Below are 20,989 nucleotides of genomic sequence, written 5' to 3'. Positions count from 1 at the left end.
CTCAGATATGCAGATGACACCACCCTTATGGCAGAAAGTGAAGAGGAACTAAAAAGCCTCTTGATGAAAGTGAAAGAGGAGAATGAAAAAGCTGGTTTAAAACTTAGCATTCAGAAAACAAAGATCATGGCATCAAGTCCCACCACTTCATGGCAACTAGATGGGGAAACAATGGAAATAGCGAACAACTTAATTTTCTTGGGTTCCAAAATCACTGCAGATGGTGACTGCAGCCAAGAAATTAAAAGTTGCTTGCTTCTTGAAAGAAAAGCTCTGACCAACATAGGTAGCATATTAAAAAGCAGAGATGTTACTTTACCAACGGAGATCCGTCCAGTCAAGGCTATGGTTTTTCCAGTAGTCATGTATGGATGTGAGAGTTGGACCATAAACATGGCTGAGCGCTGAAGAATTGATGCTTTTGAACTGTGGTGTTGGAGAAGACTCTTGAGAGTCCCTTGGAGTGCAAAGAGATCAGACCAGTCAATCCTAAAGGAAATCAATCCTGAATATTTATTGGAAGGACTGATGCTGAAGGTGAAGCTCTGCTACTTTGGCCACCTATACGAAGATCTGACTCAGTGGAAAAGACCCTGGTGCTGGGAAAGATTGAAGGCGGGAGGAGAAGGGTATGACAGAGGATGAGATGGTTGATGGATTGATGGCATCACCGAGTTGATGAACATAATTTTGAGCAAGATCCGGGAGTTGGTGATGGCTTGCTGCAGTCCATGGGGTTACAGAGTCGGACATGACTGAGCGACTGAACTGAACCTAACCTGAATATTGTGCAAAGAGGTTTTACTTTTTTGAAAGCAAAACTAAACATGTAAAATGCCTAGACAGAGGAAGACTAAAATGTTTCTCTTCCATCAATACCAAATTTACCCAAACTCCCTGGGTGTTTGCCAGAGGGAGAGAAAACACAAATATGTAGCATTTCAGTTTCCTACAAATAACAAGGAACTTGAGATATTAAGTGATTATTAAATAGCTTGGGTGATTTCAACAGACTTGCACATCACATTTGGCTTTTGAAGCCTGCAGTCTTATCAGTTTATCATATCTACTGGTAAATGGTAGTAACTATAGTCTTTATTTTGCAATGAGAAGAAATTATTTATTCTTACTTAGAGTGGCAAAAGAATATACTTATTCATAGTGTACCAGATGGATGTCAAATTTGATGAATTTTTCCCCAAATTTTTTTGTGAAAGCATGTAGTTACTGTATGTTCTCAAGTCTTTACAGATCTCTCCTGTCATGCCATTTCAGTTGACTTTGAATTACAAAGTGTTCTATTAGGGATAGACACATTGACCTTAAGTAAATAACCTGTCAGTTTTGGAAGTTTCATAGAGGTCATGTTGGGGGAAAAAATTAGCAGAGATTTAGCAGTTACCATGATGAGTGCTCAAAATTACTAGTGTTGGATGTGATAAAGACTTAAAACACAAGAGTAAGCAGATTATTTAGTGAAGATCATAAATTTACACCAGGATGATGCATGAAAAGTTTATCCTACTGTTAACATGAATGAGAGCTTGTGACTTGAGATAAAATTCCCAGTATGCTATTCATGGGCTCAAAAGTGCTTTACCTCAATAAACTTAGCTTATCAGTGAAGATGATATACTTTGGAAAACAGCTAGTTTAGAAAGTAGATATAGTGATGTCAGAGACACTCCTGGATATGAGTCCTCAGATACTTGAGGATTATTCATACTGAATAATAATTATTCATATTGAATAATAGTGAGGATGCATGTGAAGATTTTGAATAGTTAAACCCAAACATGTTTTTAAAAATCTTTGTATGGAAAATATTTTGGTTTGCCATTTTTCAAGAATAGTGATGTTTTTTCTTTTAAAGGAATTGGAATCTTTGCATACAACAGAGCTTTAAGTTTCTCCTCTTACTTTCAGGACCTGCAAATAAACATTTAATACTATATTGTTGCAAGTTTCTCACCTGTCCCCTTAATCCTTAGTTGACCTGTTTCTTTATCTTAGCAACATTCCCTTCATTTTATGTTTTTTACATAGGAGTAAGGTAAAGCTTGACGTTTTCCAAAACATCATTCTTGATAAAAGTAATATTTTTGTTTAGGTGACAAACAGCATGTTTGGTGCTTCAAGAAAGAAGTTTGTAGAGGGGGTCGACAGTGACTACCATGACGAAAACATGTACTACAGCCAGTCTTCTATGTTTCCACATCGGTCAGAAAAAGATGTAAGTTAATCGGTTAAGCTGTATTTACATAGTGTATGTCTGTTTCTTTCTGATTCCTGGAAAGCAGTATATGAACTGCAGAATATCATCTTTGGTTGAGTGACTCTGTTTTAGGCACAGTGATAGGCCCTTGGGATACCAAAATGATGAACTTTCTAACATTCTAATTGGAGACAAAATGTCATATGATTCTCATACCATTGGGATATGGTAGTACTGTGCTAGGAAGTATTCAAGACATGAGGTAAACATGATATTTACTTCTAGATCATTGATTTTAAAAATTTGCGAAATAAGTTTTCCTATTAAAATAATACTTTTATAAAGAGCAGAAAGCTGATTTGTACAGATTTAAAGCTTTAATGGCAGGCTTCAGTGAAACTTCCTTTGCTTTGTAATATTCTGGTTATAATCCTAGACCTCAGATAGGAAGACATCTCTTCTCTGTTAGCTGTAGGGATGCTGCAGTAGGAAAATATTGAAGAACTGTATTCACAACATGGAAGATAGTATATTAAAGAAATATGAATTAAATGCTTTGGAAGGTTATCAGTTCAGTAATCTCATTTGAAATGAAAGGATTTAGAACACAGCCAAGCCATAATTAGCAAGTTGATAAAGTATTTTAAAATAAATTCCATTGTTATTTTCAAATTCTGGTAAGCTGCTTTAAATTATACACTGTATACTGTAGTCAAACCAGTTGCATTCTTGTATTTTGTACTTGCCAGACTGTTTCCTCCCCTTTCAAACTTTTATAAACTTGTTATTCCTAATTTCTCTATCTGTATAGCAATTTACTCTAGGTATCAACCTAATGAGATTCTTACTGATGTTTTAAAACACTTATAAAATTTTAAGATGGGAGAAGGCAGTGGCACCCCACTCCAGTACTGTTGTCCGGAAAATCCCATGGATGGAGGAGCCTGGTAGGCTGCAGTCCATGGGGTCGCACAGAGTCGGACACGACTGAAGCGACTTAGCAGCAGCAGTAGCAGCAGCAAGATATGTAACAAATGCCCTCATTTTTCATTAAAGTTAATCATTAGTAAATTACTTCCTTTATCTTTTAGAATTTTACAAATAGGTTATTCAAGGTTTAAGCTAGAATTTTGATGGGGTTTGGTTTTGTTTTTCTATTTTAATGTTATTCCTTTTTAGTTGACAGTTGTGTCATTTTGGCAACTAACTATTAAACGCATTATTAGGACTCTTCAAAGTCCTAATAATGGTGGTTTTCTTTGTGCAATTGAGTAGCTCACAGAATAGTGTCATCTGATTAATTTTCTGTTATTTTACTGCCTTTCTAGCTATTTGCTATTTGATGTAAATTATAATTGAATTTTTTTTACATAAATTTCTAAGGTTAAGTTTTGATATTACAGTTAATACTTTAGGCTGTCTTTCTGGTAGCATCATTGCAGAAACTGATTTGTGTGGTGTGTTACTGTGATTGTACAGTACAAGTTAAGATTGATGCAAAAATGGTGGTGCACTATTGCTTATTGATGAAAAGCATTCATTTTGATCAGGAAGATAAGAAGGTGTCTAACTGAAATTCTTAAAGCATTTGCAGAGAATGAATGACAGAGATGTCTGTCTTCTAAGGAACAGAAATACTGTATGTTAAAATTTTATAGTCAGAATTATTATATACATGCATATACATATGCTTGTTACTACTCCAGGTTACTTGTTTGTCGCAGAAATAACAGAATGATTTGCTTCAAAAAAAACTTCTTTTAAAAATTAATTAAGAAGAAAGTAAGACATAGAGATTAAGAATTGGGGCTCTAACACAGTACAGATATGGGTTTGGATCTTGGCTTTGCCTATTAGCAAAAACTTTTTCAAGGCCTCAGTTTTCTCATCTGAAAATGGAAATAGTAATACTGTAGGCTACTTATGAATTTCTGCTATTGCTGAATCTTTTTTCATTAGAAAACAGTACAGAGATACTGCACAAATTTTAGAAAATATGCATGGAGCAGGGAGAAGAAAAATTACCTGTAATGGTGCAAGTTGGGAGTAATTTACTGTTAAACTTTTTGATTTTATAATTCAAATATTTTTATTTAAAAATATATTTAGTTGAATCTCTGAGCCATATTGACATATTTTTCACTAGAAAGTTTGTGCCAATTTTTACCGTCATCAGCGCCCTAAGAATACCACCTATTACCTTTAAATTTTTGCCAGTAGACAAAAGAAACATTGTTTTAATATAATGTGCATTAAAATATTGCTGAATTTACACACACACACACACACACACACTTACACACCAGTGATATTCTTTTTCTGTGTAATTGGCCATTTTCATTTCTTCCTTTGTGGATTACTGCTTTTATGCCATTTTCTATTCCTCTATTGAAATGATAGGTCTTATTTATTTGTTAGTGTTTCCCATATATTAAGATTATAACCTTCTGTTATTTGTTACAAATTTTGTTTTTTCAGTTTTTTGCTTTCAGGCTGTTTTTTTTTTTTTAATATAAGAATATTTATCGTTTTTATTGCATTTGACTCATACATTTTGTGTGACTTTATGGTTTTAATGATTTCTGTATTTGAGGTCATACCTCTGGAAGACTTTTCCCAACTACTTTCTTCTAGCACTTTTATGCTTAATTCTTCATATATAACTTCATTAGAAATGTATTTTGGATAGAGGTATGAATTTGTGGTGCCGGATTACCCTTCTTGCTGCCCATACCCACTAAGGCTATCTGGTATTCATTTGTCCCAAAACATTTTTTTATAGTTTAGATCACAGATTAGAAGACTTTTCCATAAAGAGCCAGATAGTAAATATTTTAGGCTTTGTGGGCCTGCTGCTGCTGCTGCTAAGTTGCTTCAGTCGTGTCCGACTTTGTGCAACCCCATAGACGGCAGCCCACCAGACTCCTCCCATGTCCCTGGAATTCTCCAAGCAAGAATACTGGAGTGGGTTACCGTTTCCTTCTCCAATGCATGCATGCATGCATGCTAAGTCACTTCAGTTGTCCCGACTCTGCGATCCCATGGACAGCACCCCACCAGGCTCCTCTGTCCATGGGATTCTCCAGGCAAGAATACTGGGGTGGATTGCCAGTTCCTTCTCCAAGAGGCTAAATAAAGGATAATATGTAGGTATTTATATAACCACTTAAAACATGGAAAACCGTTCTTAATTTATGCATCCTACAAATATAAGCACTGTACTGGATTTGGCCTGCATTCAGTAAATTGCCACCCCTGAGTTAGACTATTCATTTAGGCTAATTGGAATTCTCCCTTAATATATACTAAGATCTGATGTGTTTGGCCTGTTCCTAAACTCTTGTTCTGTTTATCATACTGATTCTGTGGAAGAACTGCAATATAGTTGAATTGCTATAGCTTTATAGGCAATTTTCACATCTTTAGGTAAGATCTTTCACATCCTTCACAAAAATGTTTTTGACTGTTACACATTTATACTGGTATTTACCTTGTTTCAGAAATGTGTGTTTCTTTTATTTCTGTTCTTTATGCCCTTTAGTAAGTAGGGTTTTATGGTAGCCATTTTCATTTTCTAATTGCTTTTTACTGATGTATGGAATAGTTGTTATGTATATATATTTTATAACCAGCTACCTGACAAAACTCTTTTATTATTTTTTGATTGAGACTATGGACTCTTGAAATTCTACTTTATTATGAATTTATATCTCAGTCACATGGTTTATTAGCTGTGTCCTTAGGCAATTTACTCAGTCTCTGTGTATCTGAGTTTTCTCATCTATAATACATGACTCATGGGTGGTTTTAAGGACTGAATGAATAGCTATATGCAAAACTTAAAGACCAAATAGTAAATATTAAATGTGGATGCTGATATGAATAATTATGACATTCCATTTAATTCTTTTTGTTTTTTTTCAGTAGTTGCATATATCATCTGCAGATAATGATTATTTTGTGCTTTTAAGGCTTTTGAAAAGAAAAAATTTTAACATAATGAATAACTGGGACATTTTTGTAATTTTTTTCCCTCCCTGGTGAGGAAATAATTTTTAAATGTAATTTATGATAAAGGAAAACTGGCCAGTAGTTGAATGATTCTTTAATCCAACTATCCAAAAAAATCTCAGAAGCAAAAAGATCCCCAAAACCTAACTAATTCCTATCTGCCCTAACTGTAGAGCATGAAAGTTGTTTCTTCATCATATGCATGATTGTAGAAGTATTTGGGAAAGTGTTCTTTGTAAGATTGTGTGCTGATTAAATTGCTAAATATTTCTTTAGAACTACTTCATATTTTCCAAGATCTTTTATTTCAAGAGATGCCTGTACGTGTATGTGTCCTTTTATAGAATGCTGAGTTTCCTGGTTTTAAGGTATAAAAGTAATTTTATAAATATTGGAGACACATTACTTAAATGTTTTCACAAGATTAAGTAAATCATAGGCAGATATGAGCTTGATTTTTCCCTTTCCCTTTTTTGAATCTTAGTGCTGCCATTTATTAGCTCTGAGACTTTGGGCAGTTCTGGCGGGGGGAACTTACAGAAAATGAAAAAATATTCATATAACATAATAGACAACTCTTTGGGGACAATATAATCTAAGCAATTTAGGGTTTTCTTTAAAAATACATCTAATGTAATAAAATTGCTCACATTTTCTAATCTAAGTCTTTGTTGCACTCATTTGATAACTTATTTAAGCATAAGCATTTTGGAAGCACAAACTTGTGGGAACCCCTTTTTCCTTGTTTTAATATGTGCTGTAAAGACATACAAAATGTAGCGCCTATTTGTCCTTACTTTTAAAAAGGTAACTCTTAAAACCTATTAGAGTAAGTTACTTCCCATTTTGACAAATAGCAACCATTTTGAACTTCTACCTTTCATACTTGTGTTAGCCTATAGCAATTATGGCAACTAGGATTTCTCTCAGGCCAATTAATAATCGATAGTTTATAAAAATCTAGTCTAAAATAAGGATACTGTCTATCACCATTACTGTTGTCATATTCATAATTAGTATTTCATTACATATGGAGTCATGCTGGCTGACTCTCCAGCTCTTTGAGTTTGTTTCTGTCACAGGAGCTTGCAGTTTTCACATAGTTTTTTTTCTCACTCCATCCATGTACCTGCTGAAATATTTCACGTGAGAAGCCTCACATGAAATATTTCAGAGAGAAGCCTCTCTGATCACTCTTTTCCTAAGTAGTCTTGTATATATCAGTACTACTCTTGCTGTACCTTCTAACTTCTTTCTTGCATTTTAACAGTTATAACACCAATCTTTACCTGATGTATATATTTATTAATTGTTATCCTGTCTACTGCGGTAGAATTCGTTTAACAAAGGCAAGGACCTTGCCTCTAGTTCACTGCTGTGTTCTTAGAAGTTACAATAAGGTGTAGGAGATAGTAGGCTCTTACTGAGTCTTTGTTAGAGAAAGGGAAGGAAATGAGTTGATACTGAAAATAACAAAGCTAACATTATTTGCAGATGGATATGATTGTTTACCTAAAAATCTTTCAAAATAACCTTTAAAACTTTTAATAGAAAATTTGAATGTGTATAAATATGTCAAAATTTTATATGACAGCAGTAACCTAGTAGAGTTAAATGTAAATAAATCAGACTCTAAAGAAATTAGAATTAAATATCAAATCATTTGAAGGGAATGTTCTAAAATCTCAATTTCATTGGCATTTAAATAATCTTCAGACTGTATTTTAAAGATAAAGTTCTATTTATGAAAGGGAGTTAAAATGATACACTTAAAAGGTGTAACATTTTTATATATCTACAAAAGTAATTGTAATATGTTTATTCATTAATAACAATCATAAAAATCCATAGTCAGAAAATACAGTTTTATTCTATCATAGTGGTAGAGAGGGTCTTTTGTTGTTTTTTGATTTTTTTCTTTGTTTGCTTTTAAGTGGAAGAGTAGTCATTGTCTGAAAGGGAACATTGAAGTAACTTGTTGTGGGAGTGTAATTAATACAAACTTTGTAGAAAACAGTTTAGCAGTGCATATTAAGAGCCTTTATCATGCCTCTCTATAAATTTGTGCTTTGACTCTGACCTAAAATTTAGACAATATAAAGATGTTCATTGCCATACTCTTTTTAGTAAAGATTTTGAGTGTTAAATGTTCAATTGGAATGTATTACATTGACTATTTTAGCATATATTATACTTCTAAAAAATGTTATTCTTGAAAACTTGATGTTTTAATCAAAATTGCTTGAAATGCCTGGTAAACTCATAATTTGTTATTGGTTTGTGATTTATAAACTACTGAGGCCCTATGACTTAATGACTGTTTTGTTTTTCTGCCTGCACCCTCCTTTGTCCCGTTCTTCTGTTTGTCTTTTTAATGTATTATTTTCTCATAGTCTTTCTTTTTGAAAGAAAGACTTGTTTTCTTTCTTCTTTCTTGTTTGCTAGATTTCATTCTGACTTCAGTGGTTTCTTATTTTTTAACCATACTGTTTTTAATTTTAAAATATTTTTCAGATTCTATGTAGATTTAAAACTTTCTTTACCTTTGTTTCTTTTTCTGTTTGTATATATTATATAGTCAGAGTCATATATCTTTGCTGTTTTTGTCCTAGAAAAAAATGACAGTGCTCAGAATTATATTGTTACCATATCTTTAAGTTTATTGTACAATGGATTTTTAAGGAACACTTAAAAATTTAATGGTCATGGAGTTTTTATTTAATAAAACTTTGTTGTATTTTGAAGTCATTTGTTATGGAGAAAATTATTTCTTGACCAAATTGATTTTAATGTTTCTTAAAATAGGTTTTGTGACTGAAGGTACATTTATTGGAGGGCATATTTGTGAGAGGTGGTCACTGTTGGGAAGCATGAGGGGGACAGAATAATTAACACTTCTTTGCTGTTATGGATTGCTGGAGCAGTTTTGCTTATTATTAGGCAAAGGAGCCAGATTTGCCTATTATAAGTACACATTTTGTAAAACAAAGTAATTTTAGACTTGTTCATGATTTTCAGAATTATAGCTAGTAACAGTGGAAATGACTTAAAAAACACAGTTTCTTACTTGTTGATTTCCTTGGCTTTCTGTATATTAAGCAAAAGGATAAAGGAGCTCTTTGTTAAATGAGGGAAATGACTTGAATTACATTACTATTTCCTCTGGTTGTTCCTGGCTTTTAGTGTTGTTTTTTGACTGAAATGTGTGTTGTAGACTGAGAAATGAAGAAGAATATAATTGTTATGATGGTTTTAGACTGGGAACACAGTAACCTACTTACTGGTTGATTGTGTGACATTTTACCTAGAATTAGTTTGATAAACTTTTCTTCTTAGGCAAAAATGAATATAAAACTAGGGTACTAGTGATTGCTCAGTGGGAAAAAATCTGCCTGCTAATGCAGGAGGCACAGGTTCAATTCCTGGGTCAGAAGGATCCCCTGGAGAAGGAAATGGCAACCCACTCCAGTATTCTTGCCTGGGAAATCGGACAGAGGGCCTGGCAGGCTTCAGTCTATGAGGTCACAAGAGTCGGACTCAACTTAGCAACTAAACAACAACAAAGTATGTCTCTTGATCTAAAGTTCTATATTTTTCTAAGACATTTATCTATGTATAGTTAACTTTCACCATTTAAAAAAATTATGTAAATTTTCTGTTGTCTGCTAGTTATAGTTATTTCTGTGCCAGTGTACATTTCTTTGAACATTTTTTTGTTCTTACAAATACCATTTCTCCCCCATATTCCTTCATTGTGTGTTAAATCTATTTTTTTTAATTTATTTTTAAATTTATTTTTACCACTAATATATTTCATGAAGCATGCTTTCAGAGTTTAAAAATACATACCACTTGGGCTTCCCTGGTGTCTCAGACAGTAAGGAACCTGCCTGCAATGAAGGAGATCTGGGTTTGATCCCTGGATTGGGAAGATCCCCTGGAGAAGGGAATGGCTGCCCACTCCAGTATTCTTGCCTAGAGAATTCCATGGACAGAGGAGCCTGGTGGGCCACAGCCCATGTGATCACAAAGAGTCAGACACAACCAAGCGACTAACACAGATCAATAGGATTGATTTCATAAGAAATTACATATTTGCATTTTGGACACATTTTGAAGTCATTTCAATATATGTTTAGCTGATCAATGCTTATTTTACTTGGATGGTTGTAAGGTTATAAACTATTAAACTTTCATATTTCTGTAAAACAGCATTTACTAACCTTCCTCATGTACTCATACATAGAGAAAATCATAATATTTTATGTGTCACACTGGTATTTGGGTCACCGTACTGCTCTTTGACTCAAGTATTTTTGGCCCAGGGACCCATTCTTCCTTTACCTTAATGGTGTGTCTCCTCCTCTGTGTTATCTCTCAGTGCTGAGAGGAGTGATACTCACTTGTGAATGTATAACCTTTGTGAGAAAGTAGATAAAATGTCTGTTCTTTGGAGTTATGTACACAGTAAGCATGTACATTTCTGGGAAAAGTAAAATTTCAGTGGTCCATTTTAGGATATTTACATTATTTATCATTCTAAGTCATAGGTTCATGTTGGCCAGCATCTTATATGTGAAACCTGAAGAAACTATTCTCTTTTACTTTTGTTCATAGATTATAAAGATACAGAAAATCGTGATTATTAAGGCCTTCTGTCACCAACTAAAGCTTCATTATACATTTTCTTTGATCTGTTTCTTGCAAGTTGGAAACGAAGTTTTAATGTGCTTAAAATATTTGCGGTTATGTGGGTAATAGTAACAATAATTGTACCTAACAAAAGAACTTGGTCAGGCATAAAATGCATATTCTTTTAGTTTAATTGTTTATATTGTTTATCCTTCAGATTTCAGAAGGAATATTTATAAGGTTTGATCTTCTTTAGAAAATGTGTTGCTGTATTTAAATACGGTGTTTAGTGTGAACTTAGCTATATCCCAAAAGAGTCTGCTGTGTGTCATTAGTAAAACTACTGTGTATAAAAACTTTCCTGAATTTCAGAATAATTAAAACAATTCAGAATTTCAGCATGAAGATAGCAGGAAATGTATATTGGATTAGACTCTACTGTTAAAGTATTTCTCCTCCTGGCTTTCTTAATGTGGTCAATGTGGACCCAGTTCTTCACTGGAAACCAGAGTGGCCTGATAGTTCCCTGTCTGATGAGTCTCCATCCACCTCCTTTCCCCTTTACCTCAACCATTTCAGTAGGACCCCTTTTTAGTCCCACTTCTGTTCTAACTTAGTATCTTACCATTTCCACCCAGTTATGCTCTTGGAATTATCTTTCCAAAGCACACAGTTTGATTATGTCACTTCCCGGCTTAAAATTATTTTTTCTGGGATATCTCTGGTAGGCCAGTAGTTAAGACTCTGGGCTTCCAGAGCAAGGAGCCTGCGTTTGATCCTTGCTCGAGGAAGTAGGATCCTACATGCCACGCAATGTGGCTCCCAAAGAAAGTGTTAAAAATTATTTTTTCTCTTTATTGCCATAGTAGGTAGCCATCTTTGCATAGCATTTAAGAAGACCATTTACATCTGGCCCCATCATACTCTTTATTTCCCATTCTTCCGTGCCCCAGTGTGCATAGGGTGGGCCTTATCTCCTTTCCCTAATTACTCTATTGTTCAGTCACTGTTGTTTCTTGTATTTTGTTTTCTAATCATGTCACTAGCTTTTATCACACTCGCTTCATATTCTTTCTCTGGAAGACCCCTCATCTGTACCCGCATCAGATGTTAACACTCTACAAAGTATTCGACCCTTTTTTAGAAATAACTTGCCTCCAGTGATGCTTTATACTTCCTTTAGAGCATTTACCGCACTGTGCCTTGGAACATAATTAGTTGTATTAATATAATTCATTCTGTTCTTCCACTAGATTATAACCCTTTTGATGACATGACTCATATGTTATTTAATTAAGGTGTTTTGATGGTTGCTTAATATAAGACATGGAATACACAAACATACACTTATGCATACACATTTTCATTTACTCAGTTTAAGCATCTAGCTTTTTTATAGCACTGCTACATGCAGTGCTAGTCTCTATGAGGAAATAAAAATGACATGTTCCATGAATATAACATGCCTTCAAAGAATTTTATTCAGGGGAGGGGGAGATAATGCAGTAGATTGAAGGGCATTGTGTACAAATGCCATGCATGTACATACAGTGTACATTATATACCACATATAAATATTTTTGTAAGTATTTTGGGTTTGTCCTTTGGTGTTGTACCATGTCTCCATGTATATGGTTGTGTGTGTATGTCTGTTAGATTTTTCTGCCCACTTAATACACATCAATTATTTCTATATAAAAATCAGTAGCTATTGTAAAATACAAAACTTTCTATTTAGATAATTTCATTTTCAATAAATAAAATAATAAACTGAATTTAGAACTTAGCTTAATATATTATTTAAGAATCAAGTAATTTTAGTTAAATTTATAGAGACTGACTTGAGGTACTGCCTTTATGTATTTATTAACCTAGTTTGCTTTTGTTTTTTTAAGTAAAGTAGTGATGCTGTCATAGTTTTATTTAGAGTAATTTGGAGAAAAAACACTTTATAGTGATCAAAAATTGATTTTATTTGCATAGTTGGATGTCATCCAGTGTGATAGGCTCTTAATTAATGTGGAATTCACTATGCAATGTTTATGTTTTTCTGAAGATTGAGAAGAAATGTGGATTTGACTCACATACTATGATATGTTGTATGTAAAGTGTCAATGCAATGTTCTGTGTACTTTCTTTATGCTCTAATATAATTAATTTGTTTCTAGATGCTGGCATCACCATCTACATCAGGTCAGCTGTCTCAGTTTGGGGCAAGTTTATACGGGCAACAAAGTAAGAATTTTGTATTTATTATGGGATACTTTATTTAAAGAAAAAAGTAACTATCAAAAAATAATGCTGCCCTTGTGGGTTTATCCTAGGATTTAAAAGGAAGGATATTTAATTTTCAGTTTTCCTTATTTTACTCAGCAAAACCTCATTATTTCAGACCTTGCTAATTCAAAATTATTTGGATATAGGATAGATCAAAATTTACTTCTGCCTCTTTCATATCTGTATGTTCCTTTGCAGTAGTTTTGGAGAAGATTTGCTAAACAAATTAAAAGTAGACATCCTCTGTGTTTTCAATTAGAGGAAGTTAAAGGATTTTTGATTGGTCAGTTAAGTGAGTTGTTTTGCTTACGTTTTTTGGCCTAATTATTAATGTAAGCCCATACCTAGCAGTTTGTGAAATGCTCTCTTTGTTTAGCAAATACTTCTTTACTGTAGCTCAGTCTGGGTATATATAATCTATGTTTTTGACTCATAGTTCAATGCTTTTTCCATATACAAGATTTTATTTCTTATTTTGTGTTGTAATAACTTTTATAGCGCTTAGCACAGTGCCTAGCGCATAGTAAGCGCTCAATAAATGTTAACTATTATTATGACATGAAATTTTTATAAAACTAAATTAAAAATTTTCACCAATTTTTCAAATTAATTTTCCAAACTTATCTATTAATAAGGTATATCATCTCTCTTAATGTCAGAGACTACTGATTTCTCATGTCTTTAGTGGGAGGGGAGTGTTAAAAGGGATATAAATTCCCATGAAAAATTATAGAATAATAGAGTAACTGAAGCAGATAATATGATGACCAAGTAATTTAACCAACTTCAAATAAAACTCAGATATTTCATTTTGAACTCTTTCCCAGTAAAAGGCAAATTTTTGATAGATATCAGAGTAGTTTGTCATACCACTTTACCCTTCAATTTTATATTGAAATTCACTAGGGGGAAATAGCATATTTTGTTAGAAAAATACATTATAATTTCCGTCTTATTTTTTTCTCTCCATCTTTTTGTTTCATAGCCCTATTTTTGTTAATGCAGAATTAGTAAGGAAAATTATTAATCACTTACTGGTATTAACAGTTTTCCTCTAGTTAAGTAGAAAACATTTTTTTTAAACCTTTTATTACACAAAAAAGATGTTGCTTATTTATCAGCAAATATTCATTCTCATTATTATGAGAATATTATTAGCTAGCTGTTTTGTTTTGTTTAGACTGTTTTTGTTTGAAATCAACTACTTTCACTTTTCTGGTAACCCTTACATTGGAAATACGTAGTTATTTTAAAGCTGCCCTTTATTTCTATCTGGAGAAGGAAATGGCAGCCCACTCCAGTATTCTTGCCTGGAGAATCCCATGGACTGAGGAGCCTGGTGGGCTACAGTCCACCGGGTCGCAAAGAGTCGGAAATGACTGAGTGACTTCACTTTCACTTTTATTTCTATAGAATCACTACAAAGTTCTTAAGTTGCTTTCCTTTTCAAGCCCACAGTTTATCACAGCAGAAAGTAAATAAGGGAAAGGAACAAGTTAAATTTGAGAAGCCAAGATTATTTAATGAAGGAGAGCATCAGTTATTTTACAGCATTATCAGCTGTATGGACTTTGAAAATCTGACCTAATTTTTTTAACCAGCAAATGTGAAATTGTAATTGAGCTAAGTTAGAGCCTGGACTAGGTTTGGAATATAGTTATTTCATTGGTATGATAAACATTTATTGACTTCTTAATTTGTGTACATGATTGTGCTGATAGTTTTACAAAGATTAATAAATGTGGAAAGTTATTTTCATTAGGCAAGTATTTTAAGGTACTTATTAATTTAAAAAGAAGTCGTATAGGACAAATATTTCCTGTTGGAGTTTAAAATAATAAATGGCTATATTACTGTAGCAATGAAGAACCAGCGTTTTCAATTTGACATTGTAGGTATTAGCTTATAAAAAAGTGAACCATAGGTTACCTGGAACTGAAATGTCTTGAGTCAGGAAACAGTTCTTTCTATTGCACAGGCCGGGAAGCTACATCTAGTAAAGTAAAATAAAGCAGAGCCTGAATTCCTGGGCTCTGTTAAGATAGACCTAGCAGGGCCAAAGTAGTTTGAACATACACCTGGTCAGAGAGAACACCAGCTACCATTTAGGACTTGAGGATCACAGCTTCAGTAGTACAAATCAGAAAGAGAAAACTTAAGGGGCTGACCTTAATAAAGGATGGGGAGATAGAATAAGTAGGTAGGAATAGATTGATGATGCTATTCTTATGGCAGCTAATTTTAATTGTGCATTGGACTTGATACAACAAAGTTCTTTTGCCTCCCAAGTGGACTGTGTACCACTATTAACTCTTTATTCAGATGGGCAAAGTTCAGTAGGAATTTGAGCCATTAAAATGAAGGTCTGTTGTCTGTTTTTGTTCTTGGTGATTAGAGAGATTAGAGGTAGAAAAGGTGCAGAAGGTAGAGTGCCCTCTCCAAACCTTAGACTCACTGAGTTTAAACAAGGGAAGGAGTGTTTCCTGGAATGGATACAGAGCTGCTTAAAGGTGGATTTTTCTAGATTTGGGTGGAAGTGATTGTGTAGTACATAACGGTACCCAGCAAACGCTGGACTTGGGGCTAGTGAGATCATGGGTTCTAGTATAGTATAATTGTATAAAATATGTAATTAACTTTTCGTCCAAGGGTTTGTGTGACTGTTGTGCATCAAGTGGTAACTGCACAAGCTGGTGAATGGAATCTTGTATTAAAGTTACATGATGTTCTCTACTGGTGTGTAATATTTTAGGTACATTGTTTAGGTTTAAAGACCCCTGGGCTCCCTGAAGCTGTGTACTGGATTGGAATGAACAGGGAACCAGAAATTAATTTCCCTATTTTAAGATATTCAGTAACCCTATTAAAGGTTAAGGGACTTGCCTAAGATAGTAAGTAGTAGAGCCAAGATTGCCGTACTTTACAAGTTTAACTTTTCGAACATGAGTTTCTTTGAAACCTGGGTGCCATATATTACTTACTGAATGTCATGACCCTGGAGGGCAATTTACACATAGTAGAAACTATAAATGTTAAATCCACAGACTCCAAGAGTCCACTGACTAAGGAATTATGATAGCAGTTATTTATTTATTGTGTTATACCATGAGTGAAGAATTATTCCAGCATTGAAGAGTGTGGCAAATAACAAAGTTCCTGCTTTCATGGAGCTTTTATTTTAATGAAGGAAGACATAGAATAAGTATACAGACATTTAGTGAACAAATAATATTCTGGTAATAAGTACTATAAAAATTACCATATTAATGGATGAGTGGATGGGATTAACAGTTTTCAAGTAGGCAAAGAGTATCTCTGACAAGGTAATAGTTGAATGCAAACCAGACTGTTGAGAAGTGGAAGTCCTTGGAAAGATCTGGGTAAGAGATTTTTCAGGTACAGATAACAGTGAATGCAAACATTCTTAATTCATGACAATGTAAGAATGAACCTCATGTGTTAAAAGATGAATGAGAGGGCCAGTATAATGAACAAAGAAAGTGGAAGGTTAATGGGTAGCACATCATAGAGTCTTGTGAAGGTTTGATAAAGGATTTGGATTTTATTCTAAGTTTAGTGGGAGGGAATTTAAGATATAGTTTCCTTTTTAAAAGATCACCTTTTTATGTAGAAAATGAACTGAGTGGAAGTGGGCCAAGTGATAAGGAAAAAAGAAAGGGCAATTACTGCAGCAGTCCAGGCAAGAAAATAGGGTGGCTTGAATTAGCGATGGAGATGTTGAGAGGTGGTTAGATTTGGGATATTTTGGACATACAGCTAATATGATTTGGGGATGTGGAATATGAACAGAAGAGAAGGATCAAGGGTGATCTCTAAGGTTTAAGACCTGCATTACTTTGTGAAAATGTGCCACTAATCTGTTTTGCAAATTTGGGTCGAGGAGGAGTGTAAGGTATCTGTAGGAGATTGACACAGTTTATTCCACAGATAGAGTGCCACCTGCTGTGGAGATCCAGACAAATATTGTTTGGGAACTGTGGCTGGGTTCTAACATAGCAGCTTCTCATAGTTGAGGATGTTGAAGCCAAGTTAACTTCATCCATGCTTCTCTCATATATCTTTAGTGCTCAGAAGCAATCCCACTCTTCCACCAGGCATATATCTCTTGTCCACACTTTCACACATCTTGCAGTTTTCTCAGATTGAACTGCTGTGACATTTTTACATCACCCCTCAATTCAGTACAGTTCAGTTCAGTCGCTCAGTCATGTCCGACTCTTTGCGACCCCATGAATCGCAGCACGCCAGGCCTCCCTGTCCATTACCAATTCCTGGAGTTCACTGAGACTCACGTCCATCGAGTCAATGATGCCATCCAGCCATCTCATCCTCTGCCGTCCCCTTCTCCTCCTGCCCCCAATCCCTCCCAGCATCAGAGTCTTTTCCAGTGAGTCAACTCTTTGCATGAGGTGGCCAAAGTGCTGGAGTTTCCCCTCACCCAACCCCAACTCCTAGCACCACTACCAAATGCCTGACTAGGGCTCTTTCTTTATTCAGCTAATGTACAATATTCTCTACCAAACATTTTCTGATACCAAATTCATTCTGCTTTCATGTCTTGAGTTAGAGGCACCTTCCATATACACCCAAGTACACTGTACGTATATTGCATGTAAACACCTTGATCATAGCAGTTTGGGTTTTGGTTTTTTGATTTAAGTAGTCTTTTATCTCTGTAGAACAATAGGAGGGAAAGAATTCTAGGTGGGGAGAAGGATATGAGTAAAAATATGGGGGTATATTTTGGGAAGACTAGGGAAATTATGAAGAAGAGTGTAAGTTGAGTATGTGGTGTCTAGAAACTAGAGTTTGTATTGGATGAGTAAAATATTAAGTTGATTGGAAAAGTATTATGTCAGTTATATCTCAGTAAAGCTGGGAAAAATAAAGACTAGAAGAATGTTTTTTGGTCTTGACAGAGCACTTTAAAGAGTAAGCAAACTGAGATTGGATTTAACTATACAACAGTGTTTCTCAACCCTTACCCCCCTCCCCCCGCCAAAAAAAAAACACCCACAGAGTTAAAAAAATCCCACCGCCTATGAATTGCTGGACCCAGACTAAGTTACAGTTTCTGGGCAGGTACCCAGATGTTAAAGTTTTCCATATGATGCAAAGGTTAGCGCCTACTATAGGAAGCAGAAAGTGTGATTGGTTGAAATTAGAGACAAGAAATTGAATCAGTGTATTTATTCTTCATTGTGATCTTGGGCAAGTCACTTAATACCTAATGTTAGTTCATCTATAAATTAAGTTGAATGACCTTCATCTGTAACTTAATTGGATAATCTCTGGAGACTTTTCTATCTCTAAAATTCTTTTATTTTAATGAAGGAAATGGCATAGTGAAATAGTATACAGAGAAGATTAACTAGATAAGCGCAGGACAAATTGGAGGTAAGAGGATATGGGGACAGGTAGGAGGAAAGAAGATGGTTGCCCTTTTTGTGCGGGCAGGACAGTAAGTTAAGGAAGCCAGTTGCTTTGGGAATCGAAAGAGGATACTTGAAGACCTCTTGAATCGATTAAGTTTTCTCCCTTCTCTTTAAAGATTCAGGAGACTCTATTTAAGTATGAGTATTCAAGAATTTGGTTGCTGTTACCTCTTTTCTTATTACTTATGTCATTAATGTTGTTAATTTTTAGCAAAATATTGAATAAAGTGTGACATATCATGCCATAACTGTTTAAGGAATATGCTGTTAACCAGTTTGTGCAATGGAAGTAGTTCATGGAAACATTTCTTAGGTGATATCTTGGATTTCTGAAAAATGATAATAAAGAATTCAATCCATTTTTTGTTTAGCACCCTGCCAAATAACAGGAATCTACTTAGTAGAATATGTTCATGTATTTCTTCTAATACAGTATTATACTTTATTATCTCTGTCAGATTAAAGAAAAATTTGCTTCAAATCTATAACCTTTTAAACTGCTTTTTAACTGGTATTTTTTTGGAGGGGGTGAGAGTTCGTTCTTTTATTTCTTGTCTGTAAAAAAGGGATAAATGCCTTCTCTATAATACTTTATAAGGAGATGAAGTAGCATAGTGCTTCACATAGTTCTTAGGTGCTTGATATATTTTATTTAATTCTGCTGTCCTTCCAGTACACAAGCTTCAGTGTACATATTTAAGCTTTTCTACTTGTAGTTATTTCATGTCAGATAAAGTTTTTTTTTAATGAGCTGGATATTTTATTCCCCTTTCAGCTTATATGTCTTCCGGTATAATATTTTGGGCTTCCCTGGTGGCTCAGTTCATAAAGAATCTGCCTGCAATGTTGGAGACCCAGGTTCTATCCCTGGTTGGGAAGATCCCCTGGAGAAGGGAATGGCTACCCACTCCAGTATTCTTGCCTGGAGATTCATGGGCAGAGATGATGTTTCGTGATGTTTCTAATTTTACTAGTAAAAGTAAAATTTTGCCTCCCTTGACCCTACCCCATTGTAATATTAATAGTTTGATTCAAGCAACTCAAATTTAATGCCTATGTGTTTTGTTCCTAAAAATAAATCTCTGTTTCTAGTCAGTGGTATTAATTCTATGTGTTTTAAAGGAATTCAGTTGAATTTAAAGTAACTCGGTTATTAAGTATTCAGGGGTTATTGATCCAGTTTGAAATTGATGCATTCCTCTCTCTTTTCTTTTGATTTTCTTCCCCTACCCACCTGGCTCAATAAAATGCAGCTCAGACCATTTGAATTTATTAGCTGTTTTCATGAAATCAAAATGTTAAAGGAAAAAATAAAATGCTAATCTTTGATTTCATACTGTCTTCCTCTGCTCTCCTCACTGTAGGTTAATTCAAGTGTGCCTATCTAAAATTAATTAAATAAATTATCTTTCCCATTCTTGTTTCCTTCTCCAGAAGTTATTTTGATAATGGTCAGATAATCTGCAGTCTCGACAATATTTCTCAAGTTATATATTTTCATAGTACAGCATAGTATATGAAGGGTTGAAGTAAACAAATCTCTTGAGTCTTTAGAAGAGCCTACTGAAGAGCCAAAAGGGTGCAGTTCTTTTGAACATGTATGTTTATTTATAATGATGAAGGTATAGAGAGAATGAAATGGGAAGGGAAAGTGAATCTAGAGGAAAAAGAAACTTGACAGATATAGAGAAGATGAGAAAGTAAATGGAGGGGAGAGATAAGATACATTGGTTTAGAAAACGTTTGAAGAGAAGTAAACATGTTCAGGAAAAGAAAGCAAGAGAAAAAGACTAGATAAAGGGTGTTACAAGTCAGTAAGTACTCACAAGGGTGCTCATTTACTGTTTAATTGGTTTCCCATAGGGTTCCAATTAAGAACACCAGGAGCTAAGAAATCTAAATTCTAATCTTGGTTCTTTGAGTCACCTTGGAGAAGTCAGTTAACTTACCAGAGGCTCAGGTTCCTCATCTGTAAAATGTGAACATTGGATTAGGTGATCTCTAAGGTCCCTTCAAGTTCTAAAATTGCATGTTTCTTGGTGGTCAGTAACTGTGAGAAACACATTCCTGTGGGAAATTTACAGCTATAGCTGACTTTAGGACAGCATATTTAGGGAGAAGGATGTGAGCTTTTTCTGTCTTGTTCACTGCCGTATCCCCAACAGCTCACATAGTGCTTGACACGTTAGGCCCTCAATAGATGGTTGCTTAGTAAGTGATGTGAAAAGTGTCACGTTGGTGGTTCATTATGGGAGAAGCATCTAGAGGGCTTAGAGGAAAGCTAATGTGCTTGAGAAAAGGCAAAGACTTATGACTTCCGAAGAAATCTTGTGTAGGCTGGTTTTTAATCTCTTGTTCCTCCTTATTTTATCCTAAATTCAGAGGAAGTGGCTGTAGC

The 20,989-nt window shown here is 34.5% G+C and overlaps 1 protein-coding gene across 7 annotated transcripts in view; it reads left to right on the top strand.

The window, feature by feature from the left end:
- CNOT2 (CCR4-NOT transcription complex, subunit 2) overlaps nt 1-20,989 on the top strand; it is a 132,621-nt gene that overhangs the window by 89,144 nt on the left and 22,488 nt on the right. For 4 of the 7 annotated variants that reach the window (XM_010841518.1, XM_010841519.1, XM_010841517.1 and 1 more), the window contains 2 exons: nt 2,111-2,233; nt 13,027-13,093. In XM_010841518.1, coding sequence (XP_010839820.1) covers nt 2,111-2,233; nt 13,027-13,093 — 190 coding nt within the window. Of the gene's footprint in view, nt 1-2,110; nt 2,234-13,026; nt 13,094-20,989 lie in introns of those variants that run through there. The other 3 variants (XM_010841522.1, XM_010841521.1, XM_010841523.1) reach the window with 2 other exon arrangements.

The sequence above is a fragment of the Bison bison genome, unplaced genomic scaffold (assembly GCF_000754665.1).
Source record: "Bison bison bison isolate TAMUID 2011002044 unplaced genomic scaffold, Bison_UMD1.0 scf7180017864163, whole genome shotgun sequence".
In the NCBI taxonomy this organism is placed as follows: Eukaryota; Metazoa; Chordata; class Mammalia; order Artiodactyla; family Bovidae; genus Bison; species Bison bison.
Note: the sequence above shows the minus strand (reverse complement) of the source record. Positions and strands in the feature narration are given on the sequence as shown.